This window comes from Microcaecilia unicolor, chromosome 1 (assembly GCF_901765095.1).
Source record: "Microcaecilia unicolor chromosome 1, aMicUni1.1, whole genome shotgun sequence".
NCBI lineage: Eukaryota > Metazoa > Chordata > Amphibia > Gymnophiona > Siphonopidae > Microcaecilia > Microcaecilia unicolor.
Genome location: NC_044031.1, coordinates 66,326,550 through 66,339,812, shown reverse-complemented (window position 1 = coordinate 66,339,812; position 13,263 = coordinate 66,326,550). Strand labels below are relative to the sequence as shown.

At 47.0% G+C, this 13,263-nt stretch overlaps 1 protein-coding gene across 2 annotated transcripts in view; it reads left to right on the top strand.

Moving 5' to 3' along the window:
* WDR48 (WD repeat domain 48) overlaps window positions 1-13,263 on the top strand; it is a 148,073-nt gene that overhangs the window by 6,915 nt on the left and 127,895 nt on the right. For both annotated transcript variants that reach the window (XM_030198107.1, XM_030198115.1), the window contains exons 2-3: window positions 5,244-5,384; window positions 10,779-10,857. In XM_030198107.1, the coding sequence (XP_030053967.1) occupies window positions 5,244-5,384; window positions 10,779-10,857 (220 nt within the window). The remainder of the gene's footprint in view (window positions 1-5,243; window positions 5,385-10,778; window positions 10,858-13,263) is intronic.

Here is a 13,263-nt window from a genome sequence, read left to right as displayed (position 1 = left end):
TTCCTTTATTTCTTCCCCAGAGCCTTTGGCTGATGCTAAGCGTAGACGAGTGAATACCCCGTCTGAGGGGGACTCTTCACCCTGTTCTCCCCCGTGGTCTACTTTCGGGGAGTCTGAGGGGTCGGGCAGGCCATCACGGACTGATGATCCAGACGAGGGTGGCTAATTGCCATAGAAGTTGGATGACCCAAAAGCGGTTCGGATTTTCCACCGCGACGAGCTGTCAGCTCTGATTTCTGATGCCTTACAGGTCCTTTGTATTGAAGATCCTGACGAGGGCGCTGCCTCTTCTATTAATCCTAGGATGGCTAGTACTAAGAAGCCTTTTCGGGCTTTTCCCGTGCATGCTTCCATCCAAGAGCTTATTTCAGCTCAATGGTCTGACCCTGATGGTCCCTTGAAGGTGGCCATGGCTATGTGTCACTTTTACCCTCTGAGTGAAAGTCAGTTGGCCCTCTTTGGGATGCCTAAAGTGGATGCGTTAGTCACGGCTGTGACTAAAAAGACTACTCTCCCGGTGGAGGGAGGGGTCGCTTTGAAAGATATGCAGGACTGGCAGCTGGAATCCGCGCTGAAGCGGTCCTTTGATATTTCGGGCCTTTCCTTACGGGTGGCTATTTGCAGTTGCTATGCAGCCTGGGCCTGCCTTTCCTGGTTGCAGCAGGCGGTTGAGCAGCCCGCCGATGGAACGGGTTCCCTCACTGAGGTCGGCCCGCTTATGGAGTCTGCTCTGTCTTTTTTGGCTGATGCCCTTTATGATCTGGTCAGAGCTTCGGCTAAGCAGATGTCGGTGGCGGTTGCTGCCCACCGCCTTCTTTGGCTCTAGCATTGGACGGCTGATATGGCCTCTAAACAAATGATGGTGAGGTTACCCTTTCGGGGCCTTCTTTAATTTGGGGAGGATTTGGAGATGATTGTTAAGGACCTAGGGGACTCTGTCCCAACGGTTGCCTGAGAATAGGCTGAGGCCTTCTTCCAAAAGTCCTTCTTTTCCTTCCTCTTGCAGGCCATGTTTTCGCGAAGCTCGCAGGTTTCGCCTGGGGCGCTCTGCTTGGTTTGGTCAACGTACCTGTTTCCAGCAGAGGGACTCCTTTCGTTCGTACAAACGCGCTGCGGCGTCCGGGCAACGCCCAGGAGTTCAGGGGCATCCTCCACAATGATAGAGCACCAGTCCACTCGTCGGTTCCCGCAGTAGGGGGTCGTCTCTCCCTCTTTCTTGAGGAATGGACCAAGATTACTTCGGATCGGTGGGTCCTGGACCTGATCAGAGAAGGTTACCGACTAGAATTTGCTGCCCTGTTGAGAGACGCGTTTTTGGAGTCCCGATGCGGCACTGCTGTCAATCGGGCGGCGGTAAACGAGACCTTGCAGGTGTTGCTGAAGCTCGGAGCGGTGGCTCCAGTTCCTCCTGCCAAATGCGGCTGCGGTTGCTACTCCATCTATTTTGTGGTGCCTTGAAAAGGTGGGTCATTCAGACCTATCCTCAACTTACGCAGAGTCAACGAGGCCTTAGAAGTGCAACACTTCCGCATGGAAACCCTGCACTCCGTCATTGCAGCGGTACAGCCAGGAGAGTTTCTCACGTCGTTGGACCTCAATGAAGCATATTCCCATCTGGCGCCGCATCAGCAGTTTCTCCGGTTTGCGGTATTGAGCCAACATTTCCAGTTTCGCGCCTTGTCTTTCGGCCTGGAAACTGCCCCTTGGACTTTTTCCATGGTGCTGGTAGTGGTGGCTGCCTTTCTCAGGTGAGAGGGTATCAGAGTTCACCCTTATCTCGACGACTGGCTCATCAGAGTGGATTCAACAGACAAAAGCCGACTTACCACAGCCTGAGTTGTTACAGTTCTTCAGACTCTGGGTTGGGTAGTCAATATCCCAAAAGTCATCTGACCCCCTCTCAGTCTCGAGTATTTGGGGGTCCGGTTTGACACGGCTTTGGGGTTCGTTTTTCTTCCTGACAACAGGCGTCTCAGGCTTCAGAATCAGGTCCGCCTGCTCCTGCTGATGCCTTGCCCTCGAGCTTGGGACTTTGTTCAACTCCTGGGATCGATGACGGCCACCATAGAGGTGGTCCCCTGGGCGACAGCTCACATGAGGCCGCTGCAACTTGCTCTGCTTCAGCAATGGTCCCCATTTTCCCAGGGGTACCAGCGCAGACTAAGGTGGCTTCCTGCGGCCCAGCGCAGTATGGATTGGTGGCTTACCGACAGCATGCTGTGGCAGGGGATGCCACTGGCTCTTCCGTTTTGGTGTCTTGTGATAACGGATGCCAGCCTTTCGGGCTGGGGAGCTCATTGCCGGGGATGCTATGCTCAGTGTCTGTGGTCCACTGTGGAAGCGGGATGGTCCATCAATTGCTTGGAGCTGAGAGCGATATTCCAGGTTCTTCTGGCCTTCCACAGGACGCTGAAGGGTCTTCCTGTCCGAGTTCTGTCAGACAACACGACAGCAGTGGCCTCCATCAATTGTCAGGGCGGCACTCAGTGCAGGACACTGGCTGCAGAGGCTTCTCAGATCTGCGACTGGGCCGAACGCCACCTAGAGTTGCTGTCCGCGGCTCACATAGCCAGTCAGAGCAAAGTACAAGCCGATTTCCTCAGCAGACATCAAATCGACCTGGCGGAATGGGAACTGGTGGAAGAAGTTTTTCTTCAGATTTGTGCCAAATGGGGGACTCCAGACTTGGACCTCATGGCATCCAGCGTAAATGCCAAAGCCCCTCGCTTTTTCAGCAGAAGGAAAGATCCTCGCTCGGTGGGTTGGATGCCCTGGCTCAACCTTGGCCCTCGGGCCTCCTGTATGTGTTCCCTCCTTAGCCCTTGATAGGGCAAGTGCTACTTCGGATTCGCCTGCACCGAGGATTGGTGATTTTCATCGCTCCGGATTGGCCAAGGCATCCATGGTACGCGGATCTCCGGCGGATGCTGGTGGACGCGCCTCTTCCTTTGCATCGGGTTCCGAACTTGTTAGTTCAGGGTCCGGTGACTATGGAAGATCCTTGCCGCTTTAGTCTTACGGCCTGGCTCTTGAGAGGGCGCAATTGAGGGACAAGGTCTATTCTAATAAGGTTATTGCCACGCTCTTGCAGGCTCGCACGCGGTCTACTTCTGCGACTTATGCTCGGGTCTGGCACACTTTTGAGGCGTGGTGTACTCCAAAGACTATCTCGCCGACTCTGGCGACAGTCTCGCTTTTGCTACACTTTTTGCAGGACGGGCTACATAGGGCCTGGCCTACAATTCCCTTCGAATTCAAGTGGCAGCTTTGACCTGCTTCCGGGGAAAGTCTCCGGCTTGTCCCTTGCTGCTCATCCGGATATTGTCCGATTTCTCAGAGGGGCGCTTCGACTCCATCCTCCTTTGCGGTCGCCCTGTCCGGCTTGGAACCTGGGGCTCGTGTTGAAGGCGCTCCAGCGATCTCCGTTTGAGCCTCTTAAATGGGCTTCTGAGAAGGATGTGACTCTCAAGACAGTTTTTTTTTTTTTTAGTGGCCATGACGTCGGCAAAAAGAGTGTCTGAGCTTCAGGCTCTTTCCTTTCGGGATCCTTTTCTACAGTTCTCGGAATCCGGGGTAACTGTTCATACGGTGCCTTCCTTTTTGCCTAAGGTGGTTTCAGCTTTTCACCTGGACCAGCCCATTTTTCTTCCTTCCTTTTGTAAGGAGGAGTTTCCGGACTCCTTTGGGCAGTTGCGCCTTTTGGATGTCCGCAGGGCTCTGTGGCAGTATCTGCAGATGTCAAATGAGTTTAGGAATTCTGATCATTTATTTGTTCTGTTGGCAGGTCCCCGATGGGGGTTTCCGGCGTCTAAGGCCACTATAGCCCGCTGGCTTCAGGAACTCATTTTTTCTGCTTATCTGCTTTCAGGGCGGTCGCCGCCTGAAGCGTTTAAAACGCACTCTACGAGGGCATTGTCCTCTTCGTGGGCTGAAACGGGTGCCTTTTCTCTTCAAGTGATTTGTCGTGCGGCTACCTGGGCTTCTCAGCTCTCTTTTGTGCGGCATTACAGGCTATATGTGGCAGCGCGGCAAGATGCGCATTTTAGAGCGCAAGTGCTTGCTCACGGAGTTGCCTGTTCCCACCCTACTTAGGGAGTGCTTTGGTACATCCCATCAGTTAATGGATTCATCTGCTGTTGATGACAAGGAAGGGAAAATTAGGTTCTTACCTTGATAATTTTCTTTCCTTTAGTCACAGCAGATGAATCCATGATCCCTCCCTGTCTGACTTTAGTTTTTGTACAGATGTTGCATACAGACATTGTGCCTTATCAGGGGTAGTTGAAGACAAGCTATCAGAGTTACTACATGCTGTTTTTATTGCAGGAGGTTGCAAACGTCCCTCCTTTGGTTACTGCTCCGGTTCAGTTACGTTTGTTCTCTGTGAGGAACGTTTATGTTATTTTGCCTTTCTTATTCACTCTGCTTTAGAAATTTTCTATACTGAAGGCAGAGGGGGCTGGGCGTCCAGGAACACCATGTGCTTTCAGTGTTCTCTATCTCCACCTGCTGGTAGGCGGCTACAACCCATCAGTTAATGGATTCATCTGCTGTGACTAAAGGAAAGAAAATTATCAAGGTAAGAACCTAATTTTCCCATTTGACTTTTGTGTGTCTTCTCTGCCTTGACTGCTACATCAAATCATACCAACTGAAGGTCACTGGTGCTCAAGTAACTGTCTTATTGGACATTAGAAATGACTTTTTTCATTCATAAATAACAGGTCTGCTATTTCCCCATGCCTTGTAGGTTTCATTGCTTTTAGCTTGAGAGGAGCACTTTGAAATGAATCCAGGATTTCTTTACTTTTGCCCAATTGCGCAGCTGGCATATTCCAATTCATGCCCATCCATTGCCTTCCCCTTCGTTCCTGCCTTTAGGATTTATTTGCCTTGGTCTCTATCCAGATGTGCCTTAGTCAGTGGTCTGTAAACCAGAGAAGTAAAAATGGATGTGTCACCTCTCTGTCTAAGATTAAACCATAGCTCCTCTTTTTCTCTTTTCTCTGCACTTTGGTTGCTTAAATACTGGAATTAAAAGGAGAGCTGAGAAATTGAGAAGTGTTAAAAGCAGATAGAGCAAATGGTTTTACAAACAAATAATCCACTTTTACTAACAGTATGATGTTATCATGAATACTGTTTTCTCTTTCTTTATGTGAATTGGGATTCAGGCTGATGTTGCTTTTTTTTTTTTTTGTTATGAACAGCTTGATTACCAGTCTTTCCTAAATGTTTTTCAGGTTTCTTATGTGATTCGAGATGAAGTGGAGAAATATAATAGAAATGGGGTAAATGCATTGCAAGTGGATCCAGCATTAAACAGACTTTTCACAGCAGGGCGAGATTCTATCATAAGAATATGGAGTATCAACCAGCACAAGGTAGATTAAGAGTCTTTAAAAGTTTATTCATATACCAGTACAGTGACAAAATGGCTCTTTCCTTATCGTCTCCTCCAGACCATTCCTGATGAGTGGGTTAAATGTACTCCTACCAGCAGAGGGAAACCGAGAATTACTGACTAGTGACACTTGTATAAGGGACTGTGCAACCCTGACCTGTTCAGTATTTCTCAGTCTTCCAGCAGAGGTAGGGAAGTCTGTGCAGCCCTGTTCTATTTGGTTGGGTGCACCAGTTTGGCACCATTAAAAAAAAACAAAAAAACAGTACAGTTTTGCTCCTTTGGGGGTGTCCTGGAACAGAGGTTTGTCATTTAAAAAAACAAAACAAAAAAAACCAAAACTCGAATAATTGGTCTCAGGCTTTGGGCCCCTCAGCCTTTGGGGATGCACACTCTGGGCTCTGCGTCCGTCCCTCCACCCTTCTGTAGTGAGTGGTGTGCCTCGGCCTCCTCCCCCGCTTATCCTGGTAGGAATTACCTAGAGGCTGGCCCATTGATTGAAGTGAGCAGCACTTTAAAAAAAAAAAAAAAAAAGAAACAGAGGAAACTAGCGCAGACAGAATGTCGGTTGCAGCTGCTGTGCTTTGTTGGGCAGGGGAGCATATTCGCGGTGGGATGCTTGTGGCAGGACACCGCTGCGCCAGTGCACAACCTGATCAGCTCGACAAGTGGTCTCCTTGTACAGCGGGCTTTGTTGCATGTACGAGGAGGCAGTACCAGAGGTGAGTGCTGACCCAGAATTGGGTGCTCTGGAGGCTGGGGATGTAGGAAAGTCTCCCTGGCAGAGTAAAGAGGTCACGTCCAAGGAGGCTGCTCCAGCAGCACGTGCATCGGATTTGGTTTTGACAGGAACGTTCACCATTTTAGGAGCACTTGGTGCAGCGGATTCGGTTTTGGCAGGAACGGCCACCATTTTGAGTCTGGGCATGCAAAGGCTGGAATTGGCTGAGGGACCACCGGTGCTCACCAGGTATGATGCCTTTACAGTCTTTTCTTCTTTTTCCCCTGAATTTGACCTCTTGCTACATCAGAAGGTGGATTTATGTGCCTTTAGATCAGTGGGTCCTCAATATTATCAAGAACAGATATGCGCTGGAGTTTCAGCGTCCTCTTCCAGAAGCCTTCCTCGTGTCTCCTTGCAAGTCTTCTGTCAAGGCAAGGGTCATCCTTCAGACCTTGGAGCAGTTATTGGCCCTGCGGGTGTTGGTTCCCGTTCCTCCAGTTGAGAGAGGTTCTGGGAGATATTCCATTTATTTTGTGGTGCCCAAAAAGGAGATTTTTGGATCTCAACTGGGTGAATTGGGCCTTGCGCGTTTCTCCCTTTCACATGGAGATCCTCCTTTCAGTGATAGTGGCTGTGCAGTCAGAGGAGTTTCTGACGTTCCTGGATCTGTTAGAGGCGTACCTGCATATTCCTATTCTCCTGGATCATCAGAGGTTTCCGTGCTTTGCGGTCTTGGGAGAGCACTACCAGTCTGGCAGGAGGGCATTCTGGTGCATCCCTACTTGGATGATTGGCTGATCCGGGTGAAGTTGCTCGAGGAGAGCCGGAAGGCCATGTCTCTGGTGGTTCATCTACTCCAACATCTGGGTTGGATTGTCGATGTATCCAAGAGTTCTCTTTCCCCCAGCCAGTCCATGGAGTACCTGGGGGTACGTTTCGACGCTCGGGACGGGATGTTGCATCTTCCGGAAGCAAGGATAGTGAAAATTCTGTCTTGGATTTGCCGGTTTCTAGTGGTGAAGGATCCGTCTGCATGGGACATTCTGCAGGTTCTAGGATTCATGGCGGCAACCTTCTAGATGGTTCCGTGGGCGAGAGTTCACATGAGACCTCGTCAGTCTGCCCTCTTGGCGTACTGGTCTCCTCAGTCGGATGCTCTCTCTTGCAGGGTGTGGCTTCTCCGGGCAGCTCATCAGCCTTTAGAGGTGACTGGACCGGCATCATTTGATGCAATTAGTGCTTATCACCTCCATGTAGGAGGTAAGCTCATCTCTCTACAGCCTCTGTTGTGCTTGGTCGGGAGCCCTTGGACCTAGGCTGAGGCCTAGGGCAGACTAAGCCCACACTAGCACAGAGACTAAAAGACCACAAATCCCAGCACGCATAGGGAGACCTGAGAACATCATCACGGAGGAAAGGTAGAACACTCATACGGGCTGCAAGGCCGAACTGGAACCCACACGTAACAGAGTCCAAGTGCACAAGGAAGAAAGGGGGAAGGAAACAGAACAAGGTCCCCTAAGAGAATACTAATCAGGCAGCACACGCTGCACAAAATTCAACCACAAACGAAGGGTCAAAAGACCATGCATTCAGATACAAACAATAACTAGAGAGTAAAGGCAATCCCACGCAGAGAGATAGCTCACACTGTGCCTAAAAGCACAGTCTGACAAAAGAGCAGCTCACACAGGCTCAAATAGCAGAAACATCAAGTAAAAGGTTAAAAGGAAACCACACTGAGAGGCAGCTCAGGGCTGTGCTAGGAACCACAACTAAACGGAAGAGCAACCCAAACAGATTCAAACTACAGATTCAGAAAGTAAAGGGTTAAAGACTAACCACACAGAGGAACAGCTCACAGCTGAGCTAAAAAGCACAGCTAAATGAAGGAGAAAGTTCTCACAGACTCAAACAGCAAATATAGGAAATTTAGGGGATAATGGCTAACTACACAGTGAGAGAACTCACACTGTGCCACACGCACAGACAAACAGAGAATCACAAGGTAAGCTCACAGCTGAGGGAATTAATGCTAGAGCGCCCTGTACAAGCAGAGGTAGGCTTAAATAGGGTCTGGTATCTGACATTATCTGCCTGAGACGCTGACATAGCCAATCAGGACCCCCAGGCCCTGTCACTACCATGCTTGTTCCAGTAGGATCATAACAGCCTCCAGTTTGTTTTATGGAAGATTTGCTTTTGACAAAGCCTCCCTCCCTCCCCCCCCCCCTTCCCCCCGGTCAAACCTCCCAGTGTGTCATGGGATTTCAGTGTTCTCATCCATTTGATGAAAACTTCTTTTGAGCTGCTTGACTCCTGTGATCTGAAGTATCTGATCTGAAAAGTTGTGTTTTTGGTGGTGATCACTTCAGCTTGCAGAGTCAAAGAACTTCAGGCCTAGTAGCTGATCCACCATACACTAAGTTTCATCATAGCAGAGTAGTTCTTCGCACTCGCCCTATGTTCCTTCCTAAGGTGATGTCGGAGTTCCATCTTAACCAGTTAATTGTTCTGCCAACATTTCCCCCAAAACCACATGTCCAGTCCTGGTGAAAATCATACTGCATACCTCAGACTGTAAGCGAGCCTTAGCCTTCTATCTGGAGCAGACTAAGGCCCATAGACAGTCCACCTAGATTTTTGTTTCTTTTGACCCAAATAAGAAGGGGAGAGCAGATTGCATCTCCTTCACTTATGCCCAGGCTGGGTTGACTCTTGAGGGTCATGTCAAGACTCATAATGTCAGAGCCATGGCTGTTTTGGTAGCCTACTTGAGGTCAGCCTCTTTAGAGGAGCCTTGCAAGGCTGCAACGTGCTCTTCGGTCCACACATTTACATCTTACTTCTGCCTTGAGCAGGATTCCTGATGTGATAGCCAGTTCGGTCAGACAGTCCTGAAGAATCTTTTTGGTGTCAGAATCCAACCGCACCCTCCTAAGCCTGTGTTCCAAGCTGCACATTCACAACTAGTTTGTATATAGTTTCAGGTTAATTGAATTTGAAGCCTTGATATTTCGACTTCCTATTGTCCTAGCATTGTTGTTTTTTGGTGAGCCTGGTAGATAGGGATTCTGACATGTGGGTATACAACTGGGCCTGCTTGCCCTCGGAGAAAGCAAAGTTACTCACCTGTAGCAGATGTTCTCTGAGGACAGCAGGTATTCTCACATAACACTCCCACCTCCTCTAGGAGTTGTATTCCTTTAGCTATATTATCTGACTGAAGTAGCTGTGCTTATGCGTTGAGCAGAAAGGCACCCGTGCATGCACGGTGGGACACTGCTAGGATTTTCTTGAAACATCTTTACACTAGCCAAAGTTCCATAGGTTACTGTAGAACTTTGTAAGTCTAAGTGCTTTGAAAATACGCCTCTATGAGTCTGACCCAGTATGGCTGTTCTTATAAGGTGGCTTTTATTGTTGCCATCTGTTCCACTAAATGGATTTCAGAGTTTCAAGCTTTCTATTCTTGTTTGGCTTTCTGTTCTGCTTATGTATCCCTGTAGGTAGTTCTCCAAAGGTGGTTTTGTCTTTCATTTGAACTAAGCAGTTCTACCTTCCTTCTGGAGGCTCTCAATGTCTGATTCATCTCAGATTCTTCATAAGCTGGATATCTACAGACTGCTTCTTTTATTATGTGAAAGTCGCTAATTCTTTTTGATTGTTGTGTCGTCTTTTTGCCCCTTTGTAGGGTTCTGCTTCTAAGTCTTCCATTGCCTACATTATTCAGGGGAAGTTGGTTCCTTTTGACCTTGGGGCCCAGTGCACAAGATTTCAAGCTAAGCCCTGAGTTGAAGCAAAAGCATATTTGCAGGGCAGTGACGTGGTCTTCTCTGTATTCTTTTGTCAAACATTACAAGCTCAATGTCTGGACTAGACAAGACAGTTCCTTTCAGCAGGGCAGTTTTGGAAGTTGCTGTCTTCTTCCGCTTTGTGAGATCAGAGCTTTGGTACATCCCATGGGTCTGGACTGGGCTAACAGGAAGATAAGGAATATGAAATTTGTTCTTATCTGTTAATTTCCTTTTCTTAATCCTTCTAGACCAGTCCAGGACCCACCACCCCTGAAGACGAGAGGCATGTGGCAGTTGCTGAAGACTTGATATGCGCCACCTGTCTATAGTTAGCTTGCTTCACAAGGGATCACTTACCAGCTTCTTTCGTGATTGTAGGGTGTCTTTGTTTTTTTTTCTTAATTTTTATGCTTTGTTTTGAGCTGCTTTGAAAGGTTCCTGGCTGTACCTCTACTTATATGGATTATATCATTGGAATCTTCGTTTCTGCTTCCATTTGCTGAACTGATCTAGTAGGATTCAACGACAAGAAATTCACAGGTGAGATTAAATTTTACCTTTTTTTTTGTAATACGCAGGCCTGTGAGCCATAATTTTGAATGAAGTAAGCCCCAAGGGCACTATCAAACAAGAAATATCAGTGCACACAGGATACTTTATGGAGATGTCTGATTTCTGAATGACCTTTTGCTCTGACTAACTAAACCCATGTGCACAGTGCTCTTGGTATGATCCAGTATTTGTGACTAAGAATTGGGAGTGTTTTAGGATAAATAGAAAATATCAAATATATTTGTTGATCTTCAGAACACGTGAAACCTCATGTAATAGATTTTCTTTCTTTTGGTTTCAGCAAGATCCTTACATAGCTTCTATGGAACATCATACAGACTGGGTAAATGATATTGTACTCTGTTGTAATGGCAAAACATGTAAGTCCTCCTCTATTCTTTTTGGGATAGATTTGTCTAGAAGTAAGAGGGTAATTATAAAAAGCGTTTCTGCAAGTAAAACAGTATTTTGCAGGAATTTCTTTTGTCGAATTGCTCATATATGCATAATTTATTTTTTCAGTGCGATCAGAGGCAATTCTAGGAGTAGGATTTTCATTTATGGCTTCCATTATGTGTATTTGTATTTCAAATTTTATTTGGCATGTCTCCTTCGTACATGCAAACCTCATAGAACTACCCAAACAAAAATCACTCACTGACTCCAGAAATTTCCTCTCTTCACTTTTCTTGTTGTAAAAATGTTATCTACAAAACAATACACAATGTAAGCTTTTCCTATCAAAGTAAATCGAACTCATTACCCAAGACTATAATACTTGTAGTAGCAGATTATATGTCATTTCGTAGAATATTGAAAATTTTTCTGATGACTTCTTCTCTGGTCAATAAGCCATTATGACACTTTCATTGTCAATTGATGTTATCTTAATGTATGCCTCAAATGCTTAACTGATGATAATACCTTACATTGTTAAACTAACTACAATTAATTGGTTGTAAGCCACATTAAACCCAAACCTGCTTGGGATAATGTGGGGTATAAACGTCAAAAATAAATTTATGCATGCATCAGTGTATAAAGTAAGCCAGCAGATATGTTTCTGCTCAAGAACAGGTGCAGATGTGTGTGTGAGTACTTTCCATGGTATAATTTTAAAAAGGGAAAGTCTGTGTGTACTCTTCTAAAATTGGTGTAATTTTAAGGCATACCTGTTGCACAGATTAGGCAGTGTGTTATAAAATTACCCTCTAAATCAAAACATGCCATTCCATCCTCTGGAAAATTCTTTCACTTCCCCTCCCACTAGACTTGCATGAATGTCAGTCTCTTGGACTCAGAACATAGAATGCCTCAAAAGGGGCAATTCTGTACCTTGGTGCTTCAGTTTAGGGTGAGTTTGGTGCTCATTTCTAGCATGGCATATGGGCACGTCTACGATAAGCTTACTAGTGCAAACCCATTCTCATGTGCAAAATCTTAGGTAAAAAAAAAAAATCTCCTTTTCTGTGGGTGCAGAGGTTTGCAGTGAGGGTCTAGCCCAGTTCCCCGGGTTCTTAGCTCACTGCACTGCCTATTGGGCTTCTCTCCTCTCTTTATACCATTCCACGTGGCATTCTTGACTAGCAGTATTCTATAAGTTGCAAGCATTTTTTTCTCAGTGCCATGTCTATGGTCTCCCCGTGCTCCTCCCATATTTTGGCATACCTTGGGAAATTTTTGGAAAATGTCAGTTAAAGCACCTTTCACAAGCTTGCATGTGGCACGCTGTAGGCATAAGTCTATAGCGCTGGGACAAGGCCATAGCACTATTTCCATAACTGATATCGCAGTTTCCCCCTTTCTTATGGATTTGCAATTCTTCTTCCTTCTTGCATGTCACTGACTTTCAAAGCCCTTTGGATTCTCCACTGTCTTCATATAAACCAGCCATGGGCCCTCTCCTATAATGCTTAATCCTGTTGATACTCCGTTCTCACTACTCTTTGCTCTCGTTAGTGATTCCAGCTTTGTTTTCTCCACTCTGCTGGTTTGGAGAAGACAGAAGTAAAGCACCTTTGAGTTTGCGAAGAAGTTGCCAGATACTCTCCTGGAGTCTCCCTGTCGTCCGTGTCTCAAAGCGGAAGCTGTCAGGGCTATTTTCCCACAAGCTTCTCATCTTTCAAGTGGTTGGCACAGTACCTCTGGCAGATATCGGAGCAGGGCACTACTCTGGTTACTTCGCCATTCCGAAAAAGGAAGGGTCCTTTAGATCCCTTAGTTCGTAGGGTGCTCAACTGAGCTCTCGAGATCGCCTCTTTTCTTATGGAAAATCTTCATTCCATCATAGTCATTCGGCATTCAGGGGAGTTTCCGGTCTTCCAGTCCGAATTCATCCATTTCATATGCGGTTTCTGCCCTTTGCAGTCTTGTGCAAGCTTTATCTATCTCGAGATTTGCTTTTCGGTCTCGCTACAGTTCCTCAAACTTTCTCCAACTTTCTCCAACTTCTTGGTAGTAGTAACTGCAGCTCTCAGATTGGAGGGTATTCTAGTTCACCTTTACCTGGATGATTGGTTGGTCATTGCTGTCACTTCTGAAGAGGCTGCAGGGTACATCGCCAGTTGCCCAGTTTTTTTCTTCTGTCCTGGGTTAAGTAGTAAACCCTGTTGAGAGTCGATTTGGAGCCCTCTCAGTACCTCTTTATCTTCATCTAGGAGTGGAGAAGTAGCCTAGTGGTAAGTGCAGTGGACTTTGATCCTGGGGAACTGAGTTTGATTTGGACTGCAGCTCCTTGTGACTCAGGGCATGTCACTTAACCCTCCATTGCCCCTGGTACAAAAATA